Source organism: Lepidochelys kempii, chromosome 3 (assembly GCF_965140285.1).
Source record: "Lepidochelys kempii isolate rLepKem1 chromosome 3, rLepKem1.hap1, whole genome shotgun sequence".
Lineage (NCBI taxonomy): Eukaryota > Metazoa > Chordata > Testudines > Cheloniidae > Lepidochelys > Lepidochelys kempii.
Genome location: NC_136382.1, coordinates 1131579 through 1151126, shown reverse-complemented (window position 1 = coordinate 1151126; position 19548 = coordinate 1131579). Strand labels below are relative to the sequence as shown.

The 19548-nt window shown below is 54.6% G+C and overlaps 1 protein-coding gene across 7 annotated transcripts in view; it reads left to right on the top strand.

Annotated features, from left to right (window-relative positions):
• The window catches only part of MPV17 (mitochondrial inner membrane protein MPV17), a 50601-nt gene that overhangs the window by 2661 nt on the left and 28392 nt on the right, over positions 1–19548 (top strand). For all 7 annotated transcript variants that reach the window (XM_078851992.1, XM_078851991.1, XM_078851990.1 and 4 more), the window contains exon 2: positions 1287–1374. In XM_078851992.1, coding sequence (XP_078708118.1) covers positions 1302–1374 — 73 coding nt within the window. In that variant the 5' untranslated portion in view covers positions 1287–1301. The remainder of the gene's footprint in view (positions 1–1286; positions 1375–19548) is intronic.

Sequence of the window (19548 nt, the reverse complement as noted above, 5' to 3'; positions counted from 1 at the left end):
GCGAGACCCCCCCAGGGTCCCTGCCAAGCTGACCCGGGGAAAATTCCTTCCCCGCCCTAAATCCAGGGATCAGTTAGACCCTGGGCACGTGGGTGAGACCCACTAGCCAGACACCTGGGAAAGAATTCTCTGCAGCAACTCAGAGCCCTTCCCCCCCAGTGCCCCATCACCGGCCGTTGGGGAGATTTGCTGCTAGCGGTCGCAGATCAGCTCCATGCCATCGCAGGCAGCCCCATCACACCACCCCCTCCATAAACTGATCACGCTGAGGCTGGAAGCCAGTTCGGGGTTTTGCCCCCACTGCTCCCCTTGGGCGGCTGCTCCAGAACTTCACTCCTCTGGTGGTGAGAAACCTCCATCTAATTGCAAGTCTGAACGTGCTGATGGCTAGTCTCTAGCCGTGTGTTCCTGTGCCCACCTGGGCACTTTGCTTCAATAACCCCTCCCCCAGCCCGGTGTTGATCCCTGGGGTGGATTTGGAGAGAGCAATCCCATCTCCCCTCGGCCTGCGTCTGGTCACGCTAAACAAGCCGAGCTCGTTGAGTCTCCTCCCGTAAGGCAGGTTCTCCATTCCTCCGATCAGCCTCGTCGCCCTTCTCTGCACCTCTTCCAGTCTGGATTCATCGTCCTTCCCCGTGGCAGAGCAGCCCTGCCCACAGTGCTCCGCTGAGGGCTCACCAGTGCCTGGTAGAGTGATACTAACTCTGCCCGTCTCTCCGGGAAATCCCTCGCCTGATGCACCCTAGGACTGTGTTAGCCTTTTTCACGGCCGCATCACGCTGGCGGCTCATAGTCCCCCTGTGATCGACCCCTACACCCGGGTCTCTCCTCCTCCCTTGCTTCCAAGGGAGACGTCCGCAGCTTAGAGCAGGGATTCTGGTTGTTAGTCCCCAAGTGTGTGACCTGGCACCTTGGCATGGATATCTCTGCTCTCCACCCTTGGTTTGGGCCTGCTTGGCACTGGGCTGGGGGAGCAGGTGGTGCTGGAGATGAGTGTGTCCTGGGGCAGTTACCCACCTGTGCCCAGTGTGGTGCTGTGAGCACTGGCCTACAGGAGGACACAGGACTGAAGCCTGACCTGGTGTACATGTGGGCCCTGCCCTAGGCGCTCTCACACTGGCGGGGGGCTGATTCTCCTCCACTTCCTGCCCCAGGAGTCTGTGCCACCGTTAAACAGACACAGTCTCTCACTTGCCATGCCGACCACTGGGAAGACTGCAGAGGGGACTGCTGGGCGAGGAGGGGGAACAGGGCAGTGTGACTTACCTCTGTCTTCTCTTATCCAGCTGGCTGCAGGCAGGATGGCAGCGCTGTGGAGGTCGTACCAGCGGCTCATGGCCCAGCACCCCTGGAAGGTGCAGATCCTCACAGCTGGTAAGAGCCTCTGGCTGTTCCTTCGAGTGGCTCTGTCTGGGGCTTTCTTGGAGGAGAGTTGCTATGAGGCTGAGCACGGGGCAGGCCCCAGGCCCAGGAACTGCAGGGTGGAGTGAGGCAAAGGTGCGTGGAGTGAGCTGGGTCTCATGCTCCGGAACTGGGACCCTTCTAGCAGCTGTCTGCGCTCAGGTCTGGGGACAGAGAATGCTGCGCCCCAGGGGCTTGAGAGGTGGGCAGGGGGACAGGCTGAGTGCCGCTGCTGGGCAGCTGGCTGTAGCCAGGGGCACGGGCAGGCAAGAGGCCTACCTAGGCTGGGCTGGCCCAGCTCCTTACCCTTGATGCCCTGGTATTACCAGGACCTGGCTGAACGTGCAGAGTTGCTGCTTCGGGGCCGAGAGCAAAGCTGGTGGATGGCTAGGAGCAGCCATTTGGGTCGTCCCCTCGCCAGTAAGTGAGCCAGGGCCTTCCCCCCATGCCTCCCCTCTGCTTGGGTTGCTGGGGAAGGTGCTAGTTCCAAGTCTGACATGTGAGCCAGCCCCGGGAGGGGCTGCAGGTATGCATGGCTCACACACGTGTCTGTCCTGTGTGCGTCTGTCACTCACCCAGCCCAGCCCTGACTGCAGCTTCAGCGGTGACTGCTGGGCTGTGTTGGGGAGGGTGGGGGGCTCAGGGACCCTTTCAGTAGGCTCACAAGCCTCCTGCAGGTGCTGGGCCCCCCACCCTCCCTAAGGATCCCCACACCTGAGCCAGTCTGTTTACATGACAAATCTGAGGAACTGTCCCAGACTGTGGTGTTAGCAGAGGAGGTCTGGGAACAAATTGATAAATTACACAGCAATACGTCCCCAGGACCAGAAGGTATCACCCAAGGGTTCTGAAGGAACTCAAATATGAAATTGCAGAACTGCCAGCTGAGGTGTGTAACCTATCGCTTAAATCAGCCTCTGGACCAGATGACTGAGAGCTAATGTGATGCCAATTTTTAAAAAGGTTTCAGAGGAGCAGCCGTGTTAGTCTGTATCCGCAAAAAGAACAGGAGGACTTGTGGCACCTTAGAGACTAACCAATTTATTTGAGAATAAGCTTTCGTGAGCTACAGCTCACTTCATCGGATGCATAGAATGGAACATAGAGTAAGAAGATATATATATTCATACAGAGAAGGTGGAAGTTGCCAATAAACTGTAAGAGGCTAATTAATTAAGATGAGCTATTATCAGAGGCGATCCTGGCAATTACAGGCTTACTTGGAGTCCTTGTGGATAATTCTCTGAAAATATCCACTCAGTATGTAGCGGCAGTCAAAAAAGAGAACAATGTTAGGAACTGTTGGAAAGGGATAGATAATAAGACAATGAATAACATAATGTCACTCTAGAAATCTGCGGGCAGTTCTGGTCGCCCCATCTCAAAAACGATACATTAGAATTGGAAAAACAAAGAGAGAGGCAACAAAAATGATTAGGGGGATGGAACAGCTTCCATATGAGGAGAGATTAAAAAGACCAGGACTGTTCAGTTTAAGGGCTCCAGAGGCAGTTACAGGCCGGTAAGCCAGACTTAACTGCTGGGCAAGCTGGTTGAAACTATAGTAAAGAACAGAATTGTCAGACATATAGATGAACATGATATGTTGGGGAAGAGTCAACATGGTTTTTGTGAAGGGAAATCATGCCTCACCAATCTGCTAGAATTCTTTGAGGGAGCATGTGGACAAGGGGGATCCAGTGGATATAGTGTTCTTAGATTTCCAGAAAGCCTTTGACAAGGTCCTTCACCAAAGGCCCTTAAGCAAAGTAAGCAGTCATGGGATAAGAGGGAAGGTCCTCTCATGGATTGGTAACTGGTTAAAAGACCAGAAACAAAGGGTAGGAATAAATGGTCAGTTTTCAGAATGGAGAGAGGTAAATAGTGGTGTCCCCCAGGGGTCTGTTCTGGGCCCAGTCCTATTCAGCCTATTCATAGATGATCTGGAAAAAGGGGTAAACAGTGAGGTGGCAAAATTTGCAGATGATACAAAACTACTCAAGATAGTTAAGTCCCAGGCAGACTGCGAAGAGCTACAAAAGGATCTCACAAAACTGGGTAACTGGGCTACAAAATGGCAGGTGAAATTCAATGTTGATAAATGCAGAGTAATGCACAGTGGGAAATATAATCCCAGCTATACGTATACAATGATGGGGTCTAAATTAGCTGTTACCACTCAAGAAAGAGATCTTGGAGTCACTGTAGATAGTTCTCTGAAAACATCCACTCGATGTGCAGCAGCAGTCAAAAAAGCAAACAGAATGCTGGGAATTGTTAAGAAAGAGATAGATAAGAAGACAGAAAATATCATATTGCCTCTATATAAATCCATGGGATGTCCACATCTTGAATACTGCGTGCAGATGTGGTCACCCCATCTCAAAAAAAATATTTTGGATTTGGAAAAGGTTCAGAAAAGGGCAACAAAAATTATTAGGGGTTTGGAGCAGCTTCCATATGAGGAGAGATTAATAAGACTGGGACTTTTCAGTTTGGAAAAGAGACGACTAAGGGGGGATATGATAGAGGTCTATAAAATCATGACTGGGCAGGGATGGTGTCCCTAGCCTCTGTTTGCCGGAAGCTGGGAATGGACGACAGGGGATGGATCACTTGATGATTCCCTGTTCTGTTCATTCCCTCTGGGGCCCCTGGCACTGCCCGCTGGTGGCAGACAGGACAGCGGGGGAGGCTGGCATCACCCGTACCCGTTGGAGCCCATCCAGTTCTCTCCCATGTAGGTAGGAGGCAAAGGCTCCCGCTGCCCCAGAGCAGAATGCGCTGGTCAGGGGCTATGGGGCGGGTGAGCCCTGAGAAGGAGCCTGGCTTCAGGGCAGGGGTGTCCCCTTCCCACGCAGCTGCTCTGTGGGGAAGTGGGTGGAGCTTGTGGCTGTGTGGGTGGGGACGTTTGCGTGTGCATCTGTCTGTGTGCGCGTCTTGCTGTGGGTGGGGTGGGGTGCGAGTGTCTCTGTGCGTGCGTGTGTCCGTGTTTGCACGTGTGTGTGTGCGTGTGTCTCTGTGTGTGCGTGTGTCCGTGTTTGCACGTGTGTGTGTGCGTGTGTCTCTGTGTGTGCGTGTGTCCGTGTTTGCACGTGTGTGTGTGCGTGTGTCTCTGTGTGTGCGTGTGTCCGTGTTTGCACGTGTGTGTGTGCGTGTGTCTCTGTGTGTGCGTGTGTCTGTGTTTGCACGTGTGTGTGCGCGTGTCTCTGTGCGTGTGTGACTTTGGATGGAGACGTGTGTGTTCGCGTGTGTGTGTGTGTGACTTTGGGTGGAGACGTGTGTGTGCGTGTGTCTGTGTGTGTGTGTGTGACTTTGGGTGGACGTGTGTGTGCGTGTGTCTCTGTGTGTGTGTGTGCGCGTGTGCGTGTGTGTGACTGGGTGGAGACGTGTGTGTGCGTGTGTCTGTGTGTGTGTGTGCGCGTCTCTGTGTGTGTGTGCGTCTCTGTGTGTGTGTGTGCGCGTGTGCGTGTGTGTGACTGGGTGGAGACGTGTGTGCGCGTGTGTCTGTGTGTGTGTGTGCGCGTCTCTGTGTGTGTGTGCGTGTGTCTCTGTGTGTGTGTGCGCGTGTGCGTGTGTGTGACTGGGTGGAGACGTGTGTGCGCGTGTGTCTGTGTGTGTGTGTGCGCGTCTGTGTGTGTGTGTGCGTGTGTGTCTCTGTGTGTGTGCGTGTGTGACTTTGGGTGGAGATGTGTGTGTCTCTGTGTGTGTGCGTGTGTGTCTCTGTGCGCGCGTGTGTGTGTGCGTGTGACTGGGTGGAGACGTGTGTGTGCGCGTGTCTCTGTGCATGTGTGTGTGTGCGTGTGTGTCTCTGTGCGTGTGCGTGTGTGTGTTCTACTTAAAGTCCTGCACAGGCTCTTTTCGGGGGAATAAGGCCAAGCGCCGCATTTATTGGTGACCGATGCATCAATCAACACTGTGCCGTAGGCACATGGCCGATATCACACTCCTGCGCCCACACAGAAGCACGCTCTGCTTGTTACTGGTACCAACTAGTTGCTCCCCTTAACTTCACTGGCCAGGTGAGTTGGACGCGGGAGGGGTGGAGCCGGGCTTCTGCCGATCTGGGTCGATGCTCCGATGTTGAGAAGACGAGACCCGGGGCCCCTGCAGGACAGCTCACATTTATAGCCGCTTCCCTCCCATGCAGATCTAGCCCAGATTCAAAATCTGAGTGTGTGTCAGCTGGTCAGCTGTGGCGCCTCCTTCTGGGTGTTGTCTTCATGCCGCCACGTTTATTTTCAAAGAGGGTGTTTTCAAGAGAAGGTGCTCGCGTCTCACCCCCAAGGCCGTCGATGCGTCTGAACTTTAGCGAGCCCGCTTGACAAGTTTCATTGTTTTGGGGTCCGGCTCCCATCCCCTCTCCACCTGTTGCAGTGGTCTGGAGGTGCTGCCTTCCACGCCTTCCTCATTCACACCTCCTTCATTCAACAGGGCAATGGATTAAAAGGGGGGAGATCTTATTCTACTCCTAGCAAAAAGACGTTTCTTCTAATTCAGCTATCCTTAGGGCTATCACATTATACCAAGGCTCAATAGAATCATAGAATCATAGAATATCAGGGTTGGAAGGGACCCCTGAAGGTCATCTAGTCCAACCCCCTGCTCGAAGCAGGACCAATTCCCAGTTAAATCATCCCAGCCAGGGCTTTGTCAAGCCTGACCTTAAAAACCTCTAAGGAAGGAGATTCTACCACCTCCCTAGGTAACACATTCCAATGTTTCACCACCCTCTTAGTGAAAAAGTTTTTCCTAATATCCAATCTAAACCTCCCCTACTGCAACTTGAGACCATTACTCCTTGTCCTGTCCTCTTCTACCACTGAGAATAGTCTAGAACCATTCTCTGTGGAACCACCTCTCAGGTAGTTGAAAGCAGCTATCAAATCCCCCCTCATTCTTCTCTTCTGCAGGCTAAACAATCCCAGCTCCCTCAGCCTCTCCTCATAAGTCATGTGTTCTAGACCCCTAATCATTTTTGTTGCCCTCCACTGGACTCTCTCCAATTTATCCACATCCTTCTTGTAGTGTGGGGCCCAAAACTGGACACAGTACTCCAGATGAGGCCTCACCAATGTCGAATAGAGGGGAACGATCACGTCCCTCGATCTGCTCGCTATGCCCCTACTTATACATCCCAAAATGCCATTGGCCTTCTTGGCAACAAGGGCACACTGCTGACTCATATCCAGCTTCTCGTCCACTGTCACCCCTAGGTCCTTTTCCGCAGAACTGCTGCCTAGCCATTCGGTCCCTAGTCTGTAGCTGTGCATTGGGTTCTTCCGTCCTAAGTGCAGGACCCTGCACTTATCCTTATTGAACCTCATCAGATTTCTTTTGGCCCAATCCTCCAATTTGTCTAGGTCCCTCTGTATCCTATCCGTGCCCTCCAGCGTATCTACCACTCCTCCCAGTTTAGTATCATCCGCAAATTTGCTGAGAGTGCAATCCACACCATCCTCCAGATCATTTATGAAGATATTGAACAAAACCGGCCCCAGGACTGACCCTTGGGGCACTCCACTTGATACCGGCTGCCAACTAGACATGGAGCCATTATCACTACCCGTTGAGCCCGACAATCTAGCCAGCTTTCTACCCACCTTATAGTGCATTCATCCAGCCCATACTTCCTTAACGTGCTGACAAGAATACTATGGGAGACCGTGTCAAAAGCTTTGCTAAAGTCAAGAAACAATACATCCACTGCTTTCCCTTCATCCACAGAACCAGTAATCTCATCATAAAAGGCGATTAGATTAGTCAGGCATGACCTTCCCTTGGTGAATCCATGCTGGCTGTTCCTGATCACTTTCCTCTCATGCAAGTGCATCAGGATTGATTCTTTGAGGACCTGCTCCATGATTTTTCCAGGGACTGAGGTGAGGCTGACTGGCCTGTAGTTCCCAGGATCCTCCTTCTTCCCTTTTTTAAAGACTGGCACTACATTAGCCTTTTTCCAGTCATCCGGGACTTCCCCGGTTCGCCACGAGTTTTCAAAGATAATGGCCAATGGCTCTGCAATCACAGCCGCCAATTCCTTCAGCACTCTCGGATGCAACTCGTCCGGCCCCATGGACTTGTGCACGTCCAGCTTTTCTAAATAGTCCCTAACCACCTCTATCTTCACAGAGGGCTGGCCATCTATTCCCCATGTTGTGATGCCCAGCGCAGTAGTCTGGGAGCTGACCTTGTTAGTGAAGACAGAGGCAAAAAAAAGCATTGAGTACATTAGCTTTTTCCACATCCTCTGTCACTAGGTTGCCTCCCTCATTCAGTAAGGGGCCCACACTTTCCTTGGCTTTCTTCTTGTTGCCAACATACCTGAAGAAACCCTTCTTGTTACTCTTGACATCTCTCGCTAGCTGCAGCTCCAGGTGCGATTTGGCCCTCCTGATATCATTCCTACATGCCCGAGCAATATTTTTATACTCTTCCCTGGTCATATGTCCAACCTTACACTTCTTGTAAGCTTCTTTTTTATGTTTAAGATCCGCTAGGATTTCACCATTAAGCCAAGCTGGTCGCCTGCCATATTTACTATTCTTTCGACTCATTGGGATGGTTTGTCCCTGTAACCTCAACAGGGATTCCTTGAAATACAGCCAGCTCTCCTGGACTCCTTTCCCCTTTAAGTTAGTCCCCCAGGGGATCCTGGCCATCCGTTCCCTGAGGGAGTCGAAGTCTGCTTTCCTGAAGTCCAGGGTCCGTATCCTGCTGCTTACCTTTCTTCCCTGCGTCAGGATCCTGAATACAAAGTTTCTATCATAGAATCATAGAATATCAGGGTTGGAAGGGACCCCAGAAGGTCATCTAGTCCAACCCCCTGCTCAAAGCAGGACCAATTCCCAGTTAAATAATCCCAGCCAGGGCTTTGTCAAGCCTGACCTTAAAAACCTCTAAGGAAGGAGATTCTACCACCTCCCTAGGTAACGCATTCCAGTGTTTCTATATAAGGGTTTGATGCCAAGTTCCTATATCAAAGGACTAGATACAAAGTTGTATGAAAATAGAGGTTATATATGAAAAGACTAATACAAGGTTATATGAAGAGGCATAATACAAAGTCATATGAAAGTTCTGCGAAGACGCCTAGTGCAGAGATTTATCTGCACGTGCGTTAGTGTGTTGCTGGTGTGGGGATGCGTGCGGGTGTCTCTGTGTGGGGGGGTGTTGCTGTGGGTGCAGACGTGGGGCTGGGGTGCTGGAAGTGCTCTGCCGGAGGCTGCGCTGGGCTGGGGGTTGGAGGCCGTGCCCAGTGGGGCCTGGCATGCTCTGGGGTGGGGAGGTTGCAGGGGCTGCAGCCCCACGCAAAGAGGAGCCCCCAGCTGCATGTGTCAGTGAGCAGGGCAGGGAGTCACTTTCTGGTGGGTGTTTGGCTCTGGCATGAGCCTCGGTGCCCTGGCGGATTCGCATTCCCCCCACCCCTGCTTGAGTGGCAGGGGCGGGGCGCTGAGGTGGGCAGCAGCTTCGGCCAGTCACAGGTGTCCCCTCCCTGCCAGCCCCAGCACCCCACTGTTCCTCCCTTAAGCACCCCAGGCCAGGCCTGAGCTGTCGGGCTGCAGCCAGGAGAGGGCAGCACACACTCAGGTTGAGGCGCCCTCCAGGGCTGAGCTCGTGTCTAAAGGGGTCTCTGGCATCTAAGGGGGTCTCGGGCTCCGTCTGGTACAGGCCAGGCACTGCCTGCTCTCCCTGCCCTTCCTCAGAGCTCAGCTGCTGTGCTGGGGCTGCAGCTATCTACAGGGGTCACTCCTGTCCTGCAGCTCCCCAGGGATGTGCGCCGGGCAGGCTCGGGCTCGGCCCCGAGGCAGGCTGGGTGGCCCAGACTACGTGCACAAGACTGTTCCAAGCTAGGCCCAAGACAGCCTGGCTAGGCTGGGCACTGTCCCACCCGGAGATCTGCCAGGCTGGTCCCTGGAGCTCTCTGCTCCCCTTTACGCAGTGCTGTGCCCTCAACTTGGCTCTGAATCTGTGCCCACCTGGAAGAGCAGCCCTGGCCCCTTTCACCAGCCCTCCTGCTGCTCCTGGGTCTGTCCTGAGCGGGGTCAAGTCGGGCAGCCCCTGCAGAGAAACAGGCTCCTGCCCAGAGCTGCAGCCCTGGGTCCCCAGTCCCTGCCAAGTCTGGGGGCAGGGACCTTGAGTGAGTATGAGGAACTGGAGGACGATAAGGGACAGGCTCCAGGAGCCCCGAGTGGGCTAGCGGAGGGGCAGCCTGGCACTGGGGGGGGGGGCAGGCACCCACCCTGGCAGCTGGCTCGGAGCACCAGGGGCCTCCAGCAGGGAGCAGAGTGAGGCTGTGTGCCTGGGACAAGCTTGGGTGTTACTGGCACCGGGCGCAGGGTTCCCTGGCCACCCTGGATTAACCCCTTTGTGCCGCGGAACAGGAGCAGGGCTTGGGGCAAGATGCCGACACCAGGCCATTGGCCAAAGCCACCTGGAGCATCAGGGGGGCGTCTCTTTGCGGCTCTGCAACAGCCGATGGGGCCAGAAAGTGGACTTGGAACCAGACTGCCCCTTCTTACCCATTCAGCACAGCCGTTCAGATTCCTGCCCCCGGGCACTCCCCTGCTGCCAAGGTCAGCTCAGTGGGCTGACCTTGCACAGACCAGGCAGGGCCTGTAACCTCTGAGACAACCCCTCCTCCCCACCCGGCACACAGGAGGCCATGGGGGGCTTGGTTGTTCATGCGTAAGAAGACTCAGTCCCTGCTTTAGTGCAGATCTTGGCAGCTCCCTGAGCAGTGACGGACCCGCCGGTGTGGTGAGCAGGATGCTCCGTGCCCTGTTGCCTGTTAGTTGGAGCAGGTGGGTGTGTGGCAGGGGTTGGGTCTGCTGGATGCCCAAGCTGGAGTGGGTTTTCCGCCTCCTGGCAGGAGTGGGGGGGCATCTCTGGACTCGAGGCTAAGGTGTGATGTGCCCCTCTTCCCACAGCGGCCTGGTCTGTGTGGATGCAGCGGGCATGAACTGGACAAGCACAGGCTGGGTAGCTTACCCAGGAGATGGCTAGGGGGTGATTTTGTACCTACGTGGGGAGAGGGCCTTGCAGCCAGAGGCAGAACAAGGGCCAGCGGCTCGCAATCTTTCCAGACGACTGTGCCCCTCTCCCCAGGCTGGTTTGTCTCGTGTACGCCAAGGTTCACCTCACTTACAAACCACTTGCTAATAAAATCAGACATAAAAATCCAGGAGTGTCTCAGCCACACTGTTACTGACAAATTACCGACGTCTCACTGTCACCACGGAACAATAACCAACTGGAACAGAACTCCCGTACTTACGGGTCAGTGTCTAGTGTCCATAGAGCAGTAGAAACGAGCCATTGGCTGGAGGAAATGTTAGTTTGTGCTGACTTGGCTAGTGCTTTTTATGCAGCCTGTTGTAAGACCATGGCGATATCTAAAGGAGTTCAAGTACCCACTGGCGAGCGCTGGGTACCCCCAGGGTGCGCATCCCCCCCGGGTCGAGAAGCACGGAGCTAGAGAACTCCAGACTGGAAAGAGGGCGCAGAGGTCTCACCGTGGGGGTAATTCCAGCACTTGGGGTCTTTACATCCGGCCTGGCTGGCTCTGCCTCCCGCTCAGCTCTGGCTCGCCAGCAGGGCTGGGCTGGACCCAGGGCTGCTGCAGGAGGCTCCCTGGCCTGGGCCATGCAGGAGAGCAGGCAGGCCGGTCACAATTGCCCCTTATGGCCTTCAGATGTATGACTGCCCTCTGCTGAGGCTGCATTGGCAGCGATCCTGGGGGCGAAAGGCTCCCTCCCGTCTCCTAGGCCACGGAGCCAGTGGGAGCCCGGGGCTCAGAGTGCCAAGGGGCAGGGGCCGACCACAAGACCTGGGAGAGCAGCAGCTGCCCCCTGGGGCGGGCTCCTCATTAGTGTTACCGGAGCGCCCGGGACCCGCTGTGGGCACTGCACAAGTGAGGCCCAAGAGACAGACAGACAGACGGACAGCTGGGCAGTGTCTCTGCACACCGCCAGCCTGGCTGCTGGGTCTCTGGAGGCCTCGTGGCAAAGTGAATGGGGGGGCAGGGAGGGTCTAGGAGCCGCCCCACGCATGGGGGCAGCCGGGGGGAGCACTGAAAGCCTGTTAGAAATGTCACAGGTGGGCAGTGGAGCTGGCCTCAGGGAGCAGCCCTTCGATGGTAGGCGTGGGACTAGGCTGAGTGGGGACAGGCTGCACCGGGCCGTGGCCGTGATGTCTGAGGCGTTAGCGAGGAGGGATCCTGATGCGCTCGGAGTGCAGGGCTAGGACCGCGATCTTCCAGCAGCACCCTGTCTGCTGCTCAGCCGTCCCGGCCGGGGCTCGCGGGGGGTTTCCTGGTTCGAGGTCGGGGTCCTGCGTTTTCCCAAATATTTTCCTTTCCCAGGAGGAGAGTTGGGGCCGGTGTGTTGGCTGTGATGCCTGGTGCCATGCTCCCCCAGCACCTGGGGTTGGCAGTTTGTTGTGCCTGGCCGGGGGGTCTTTGTGCATTTCCTGCTCTCGTGCCTGGGCTTGTGGCCTCCCAGCTCCAGGAGGGTTCGGGCCAGAGCCTGGCCGGACAGCAGCACCCCCTCCCCCAACACCAGTTATTGGCAGGGCACATTCGCTGGGGGGAGCTGGGTGACGGGAGCCATGTTAGCACAGAGACAGGGTCTGCTCCCACTCCAGCCGTTCCAGCCTTGGGGTCTACAGCGCCCGTCCCTTGGCTTTCACCTGCCTTGAGGGCAAGGCTGGCCAGGTGCCAGGCTTTGGGGCAGCACAGGGTCCTGCCTCTTGCTGCTGTGCAGGCAAGGTGAGTCTGCCGGGGAGCGGGACCAGGGGTGTGCCTGGGGGCGGGCGCTGCAAGGCAGCACAGGGCCCGCGGTGAAGGTGATGCTGCAGCCCAGCTACTCTCTGGCTAGAGGGACCAGCCCTTGGACCCGGCAGACATTTCCAATGGGCTGGGTTTGAAGCCCCCGTGACTGAGCCTGTTTGACTCACAGAATCACAGAGTTGGAAGGGACCTCTGGAGGCCATCTAGTCCAACCCCCTGCCCAAGAGCACAGCTCATCGGGGCAGAGCCCTGCTGCCCTGGCACATAAGGACCAATAAAACATGATTCCCTCTGCAGTGACCAACTCAGGTTACAAACTGCTGCTCTCCTCAGAGGAGACGATCAGTGAACTCCTCCTCAGGAAAACACGCTGCTCACTTAGAGTCGGCACTTTGAGACCCTGGACAAGAATTGGGGGAATTGTCATGTACACATTTTGTTTGGTCTCCTGTGGAAGCAGGCGAAAATCTGTCAACTACTGCAAAGGCTTCTGTACTGTCGAGTTCTTCCTATGCCCGCACCAGATTCTTCATATCCCCGGCTGGGAAGAATACTATTGGACTGACTCGCTGCCTTCTGCCTCACTGTGTAACTCCCGGGGCATGAACCCCAAAGGGTGTGGGTGACTCGGCTGCCCATCCGGGTGCAGAGTTAGGAGGCATTCCTAGACCGTCAGGTCCACTCCCGCTCATCTGCAGCGCTGGGACAAGAGCCCTGTTCTAATGGGCTGAAGAGGAGCTGGCTCCTAGCAGCGTCCTCCAAACAAGCCCTCATGGCGTCTCTAAGCTAGAGTCTGCTGCCCAGGGCCGCCTGCTGGCTGGGCATGGCAGGATCCCCAGCCTGTAGCACGGTGACAAAATGCAGCTGTGAGTCAGGCCTGTGCTTTCTGTTCTCTGAGCATCCCTGGGGCTTTCCCCCCGCTCAGTCTCCTCTCCTAGCTCTGGCAGTGCGAAGCGCCAGACAGCCAGCCTGTGTCCTGAGTGGGGCCCCGTGAGCCCCTCCTGCTCTGGCTGTCAGGGTGAGTCAGCAAAGCGGCTCCACCCTGCTCCTGGCACTAGCCCATCACGTGGCAGAGGCAGTGAGGTGCAGGGGTAGGGAGCCCTGTGTTCTACCCCAGCTCTCCTACTGACCTGCTCTGCGACCTGCTTCCCCTCCCTGCCCCCTTTGGCTGACATGGCTGTGAGGGGCAGGGCTGGCTCTCACCCACATGTACTGTGCCCGGCAGGGGCAACACATTGGAGGGACACAAAGTGGAGCACCAGCTAAGGGGGGGCACATGTCCCCCCATGTGGCCTGCACGTGAAGGACAGCTACATTATTCAGGTGCTTCTGTCCCATTGGTTCCTGGAGATAATTTTTAAGTCTTCTGAAGCTGGTGAATGAGTTCAGGATGATACAGGCACAATGAGAAGGATTCTTATACCTCTGCAATGCTCTGGAAAGATAGTGCTTCCAAAGTACTGAAAATGAGTCCAGGAGCTCTTTCTTGGTGGATAACAGCTAATAAACCTGTCATCATTTTGTATGTATAGAATCATGAAAGGTCAGGGCTGGAAGGGACCTCAGGAGGTCATCGAGTCCCACCCCCTGCTCAAAGCAGGACCAGCCCCAACTAAATCATCCCAGCCAGGGCTCTGTCAAGCTGGGCCTTACAAACTCCTAAGGAAGGAGATTCCACCCCCTCCCCAGATAACCCCTTCCCGTGCTTCACCACGCTCCTAGTGAAATAGTGTGTCTTAATGCAGGCAGCCCTCGGCTTTACGACGTTCGGGTTACGGCACGTGACACTTATGCCGTTTATACTTGGGCACCCCGTTCTGACCAACTTTGACTTGGTGATGCTCGAGTTGGCACCACAGCACGCCCGTGCACAAGCTGACACGCGCACTGGCATTCCGCCCCGCCGCTCTCCCTGACTCAAGACTCTCCGTAGCTGTTCCGACGCCGTTTTCACACGCTGATTCTCTGTGCTGCCACACTTTTTCTTAAACGTTAGTGTTTCTTTGCCCATAATAATGGCAGAAAAGCAAAAATCTGGTGCAAGTGATGTTTCTTCTTCTACAAAACATAGAATAAGTACTATGGAAACAAAAATGGAAATAATTAACAGGTCCAAGAAAGGTGAGATGCCAACTGAAATTGGTAAAGCTTTGGATATCCCCCGAACAACTATCGTGACCATCCTGAAAGACCAGGTACGAATTCAGGAACATGTTAAGGGCTCGGCTCCTATGCAATCAACTGTGATAACTAAGCCACACATTGGACTTACCGTCCAAGTTGAGAAACTGTTAACTATTTGGCTGGAAGATCAAAATGAATGCCGGGCTCCGGTGAGTTCAGGCAGAATTCAGGAGAAGGCCGGAAGTCTTTACGATGATCTAAAGATACAACGGGGAGAGTTCCAATGCTGAGCCTTTTAATGCCAGTAGGGGCTGGTTTATGCGGTTTAAAGCCAGGGCCAATTTGCACAACATCAAGGGCTCAGGTGAAGCAGCTGATGGGGAGGCAGCTTGTGTTTTTCCTGAAACATTGGCTGAGAGCATTGAAGGGGGCTGGGGAGGATTGTGCTCAGCAAGTTTTGAATGTTGATGAAACTAGGCTCTTTTGGGGAAAAAAATGCCACCGAGAACCGACATGGCCAAAGAGGAGAAATCTGTGCCAGGGGACAAAGCTGCTAAAGAGAAGCTCACTCTTTTCCTTGGTGCAAATGCTGCAGTTGACTTCAAACTTAACCTTTTGCTTGGGTACCATTCGGAAAACCCCAGGGCTTTCAAGGGATAGTCCAAGGCGTTTCTCCCAGCGATATGGAAATCCGACCCTAAGGCTTGGGTCAATCGGAACATTTTTGAGGATTGGTTTAATCATCATTTTGTGCCAAGCGTCGGGGATTATTGCAGCAAAAACCATCTTGCATTTAACGCATTGTTAATCCTTGACAATGCTCCTGGTCATCCAACCATCCTTGATGACCTGCATCCTGACATCAAAGTGGTGTTTCTGCCCCCCAACACCACCTCACTGTTGCAACCCATGGACCAGAGGGTAATTGCATCCTTCAAGGCCCACTATCTCAGGAGCACATTTGCCCAGTGTGATGAAGTGGGAATGTTCTTAATGTTTTCTCTGAATACTGTGTGAGTGCCTCCGTTTCCCCTATGCAGTTCTTAAGTATCTAGGTGGTGGGATAAGCTGGGTGATCGTGGCAGAGCCCTAGAGGGCCAGTGTGATGGTGTCTGCACAGAGAATGGCCGACACCCTGTCTCCTGGCCACTGATGGCCTGGCCGCCTCCTCTGCAAGGTGCCAACTGAAGGTGTTGGAGAACAAAGAGATCAGGTGGCCTCCTGGCCTGGGAAAGAGACAAAGGCTGGAGGAGGGGTGGGAGAGTTGAAGTTTGGAGCTGGCTGGGGAAATGGAGGGAGGCCCAGATGGGGCTCTGGCCTCCCTGGCCCCGAAGACAGACCTGACTGAGGGGTCCTGTTCTCTGCACCTACAAGCTCTGTTTTAGACCATGTTCCTGTCTTCTAATAAACCTTCTGTTTTACTGGCTGGCTAAGAGTCCCGTCTGACTACAGAATTGGGGTACAGGGCCCTCTGGCTTCCCCAGGAGCCCCACAGGCGTGGACTCGCTGTGGGAAGTGCACGGTGTGAAGAGGAGATGCTGAATGCTCCGAGGTCAGACCCAGGAAGGTTGAAGCTGTGTGAGCTTCTTGCCCTGGACACAGTCTGCTCACAGAGAGGAGGCTCCCCCAGAGTCCTGACTGGCTTCGTATGGAGTAGTTCCAGAGCATCGCCCGGTGACTCTGTGACACCCAGGCCATCAGGGCAAATGAGAGGAAGGTGGACCAACTCTGAAGGAATTCTGGAAGGGCTTCAACATTTACCATGCAGTTAAGAACACTGGTGAGGCATGGAATGTAGTCAAACAATCCAATTTGAATGGTGTTTGGAGAAAATTGTGACCTGATTTTGTGTCGGACTTCCAAGGATTCACAAACACTGTTGAGCAGGTGACCAACACTGTTGCTGAAATGGGCAAAGAACTCAACTTAGACATTGCACCAGAGGATATTGATGAGTTGCTGGCATCACATTCTGAAGAGTTAACATAGAATCATAGAAGGTTAGGGTTGGAAGGGACCTCAGGAGGTCATCTAGTCCAACCCCCTGCTCAAAGCAGGACCAATCCCCAGTTTTTGCCCCAGACCCCTAAATGGTCCCCTCAAGGATTGAACTCACAACCCTGGGTTTAGCAGGCCAATGCTCAAACCACTGAGCTATCCCTCCCTAATGAGGACCTCATTGCTTTGGAACAGCAAAAAGTGGCAGAAGAAGATGCACCCACTTTTGAAGAGACTCCTCCTCGTAAAGTCTTGACAACAAAAGTGTTGGCTGAGGCATTTCAGCATTTGGAAGCTGCCATGTCCTTGTTTGAGGAACACGACCCGAACATTGAGTGCAGTGCATCTGTGAATAGGAGCATATCCAACATGTACAGGAAAGGAGGAGAACATCTTTCCACACTTCTTTGGACACTGTAGTCAGGTCGAAGACTCACCGGTGCGGCACCTCCTACTGCTCATCGGGGAACTAGCTCTTTTCCAGCGTACCGAGCGCCCTCTGCAGGCCGGCGTCTTGCCTGCGCTGGCCCCGTGTCCCTCCCGGACCCCAGTGCCCTTTTCCTCAGGGTTCTGCCCTAGCAGTACCCCCACCCTATTTCAGGCTGCCCCTCTGCAGCCCCAGTACCTTTCGTAGGCCTTCAAGGCCTGCGGCCTGGGGGTTTACCAGGCTGGAGCTCCCCAGCTCTCTTTGCCCTTCCGCAGCCCTGCTCCGCTTCAGGTACCTTGCTCCCAGGCAGCTAGCCCTTGACCTGGGGGCGCTGTGCTGCAGGGAGAGGGGCAGGGACTGATCTGGGGGCGCTGTCCTCTCATGGTCAGTGTTGGCCTTGCCTTCTGCCTGAGAGCTCAAGATACAGGGCTAGAGTGAGACTCCTTCAACTCCTGGCCCCCAGCCCTCTTATCAGGGCCAGCTGGGCCCGAATTTGCTGGCCACACCTGTGGTCAGCTACTCCCTCAGCTTCCCCCAACTGTTCTCACTCCATTTCCCAGCCGCAGCCCTCTCCAGGGCTGCTTTTAACACCCTGTTCTGCAGGAGTGGGGCAGCCGCCCCACTACAGACACTTACTTTTAGTCCTTCCAAATCACCTCAAAAACCCCACCCAATTAGACCCACCCATGAGCTCAGAAGAAGGTGTCCCATCTCCTTCTTCATTCCTTCTGTAGGCTTCTTAAACTACAAATCAAATGACAGGATCAGCAATGCCCAGGAACCAATTGTGTCGTAAGTCCCAGGACTGCCTGTACTATATTTCTTTATGTATGTTTAGCTTATTGTGTGATTGTTTTATGTCAGCATGATTGCTATTTACAATATAAACACATTGCTGTAGCTATATTACTCGTGTACAATTGATTGAGTACAAAAATCTGGGTTATTTTGGTGAAAATAGTGTATTGGGCCTTGGTTCCATGACCCAGTTATAACACTGGTTCCTATGGGAAATCGGTTCCGAGTTACGATCTTTTGACTTAAGATGCAATTTTCAGGAACCAGTTGTGTCGTCAGTCTGAGGACTCCCTGCCTGTATCCAGCCTAGACCTCCCCCACTGCAACTTGAGACCATTGCTCCTTGTTCTGTCATCTGCCACCACCGAGAACAGTCTAGATCCATCCTCTTTGGAACCCCCTTTCAGGTAGTTGAAAGCAGCTATCAAATCCCCCCTCACTCTTCTCTTCTGCAGACTAAATAACCCCAGTTCCCTCAGCCTCTCCTCATAAGTCATGTGCCCCAGCCCCCTAATCATTTTCGTTGCCCTCCGCTGGACTCTCTCCAATTTGTCCACATCCCTTCTGTAGTGGGGGCCCCACCAGTTCGGACTGTATTTTGCCATGTGCATTACTTTGCATTTAACATTGAATTTCACCTGCTATTTTGTTGCTAAGTCACCCAGTTCTGTGAGTCCCTTTGTAGCTCTTCGCAGTCTGCCTGGGACTTAACTATCTTGAGTAGTTTTGTAGCATCTGCAAACTTTGCCCCCTCACTGTTCACCCCTTTTTGAGGACCATTCATGAGTATGCTGAACAGCCCTGGTCCCAGTGCAGACCCCTGGGGACACCCCTATTTACTTCTCTCCATTCTGAAAATGGACCATTATTCCTGCCCTTTGTTTCCTGTCTTTTAACTGGAGGGCCTGGGAATGCTTTCAGGATCAACTCAGGATCCTTAATTTAATTTAATGACCAGCCTTTTGTTATCTTAATCACCCTGCCTCTGTTTATACACAAATGCTCTGCACCAAGGGTGGAAGTTTTCCCAGCACAGAACTCTATGTTCCACACTCAAGCTCTGACTCCAGGGTGCTGCTGGGCCCTTGCCTCTTCCAGGCGATTGGGGAGGGGCATGTGACCCTTAGCCCCCCCCCCCGCATCTCCCTGCCCCAGGCAGATGGGGCTTGTGCTCTGTGGATTCTGCTATGTACGGCAGGTGCTAAGAGCTCTGCCCAGGTCTAGCCAGATCCCCCCCGACAGCACCTGGGCTGGCTCCTGCCATGCACCACCACACATAGGCTTGTTTGGCCAAAGTGCCCAGGCTGGGGGCACCAGTCAGCCAGCGATGAGCCAGACCCCCATGCCATGTGCTGGGGGGGGGCTGGCAGGCACATGTGCCCTGCAGAGGTGCAGCCTGTGTGGGGCCCATGGGGCTGTTCCTGGGGGGCAGGCTGGGCTCCCCTGGCAGTGCTGCCCTGCGGTGGTTTTGCTCAGCTGTTCCCTGGGATGCAGCGATTTAATCTGCCTAAAAGGGTTGGTGACGTGTTGTTTGCTGAGGGGGGAGGTGGCATAAATCCTGGCGCGAGCCTGGCACTGGGCCATGTTTACCCAGCGCAATCCTGCAAATGGCTCCTTGGCCTCAAGGACGCTCTGCCACCCACCCCTTGCGCTGCCATCAGCTGCTTTGGGAGGCGGCAGGATGTGTGTGAGAGCTGCTGCTGTCAGTAGGGCCCGTTAGCCTGGCTCCTTCGGGAGGGCACGGCAGCCACCAGAGCACCTGCCACGTTCCCCAGCAGCCTGCCTGGGGAGTGCAGGGCCCAGACCACTGGCCCGTGGCTGCAGAGGGCACCCACACTCGTCGAGAGGGGTCTGTGTGTGCATGCGAGCGAGTGTGAGGCGCCCCAGAGGGCTCACACACACACACACGCACACACGCACACCCTGAGGGTGTGAGCGAGTGTGAGCTGGCTAAGAGACCTCAGCTGCTCATGGGTGTGCTGGCCACTCTGGCTGGTCTCTGCTGGTGGCT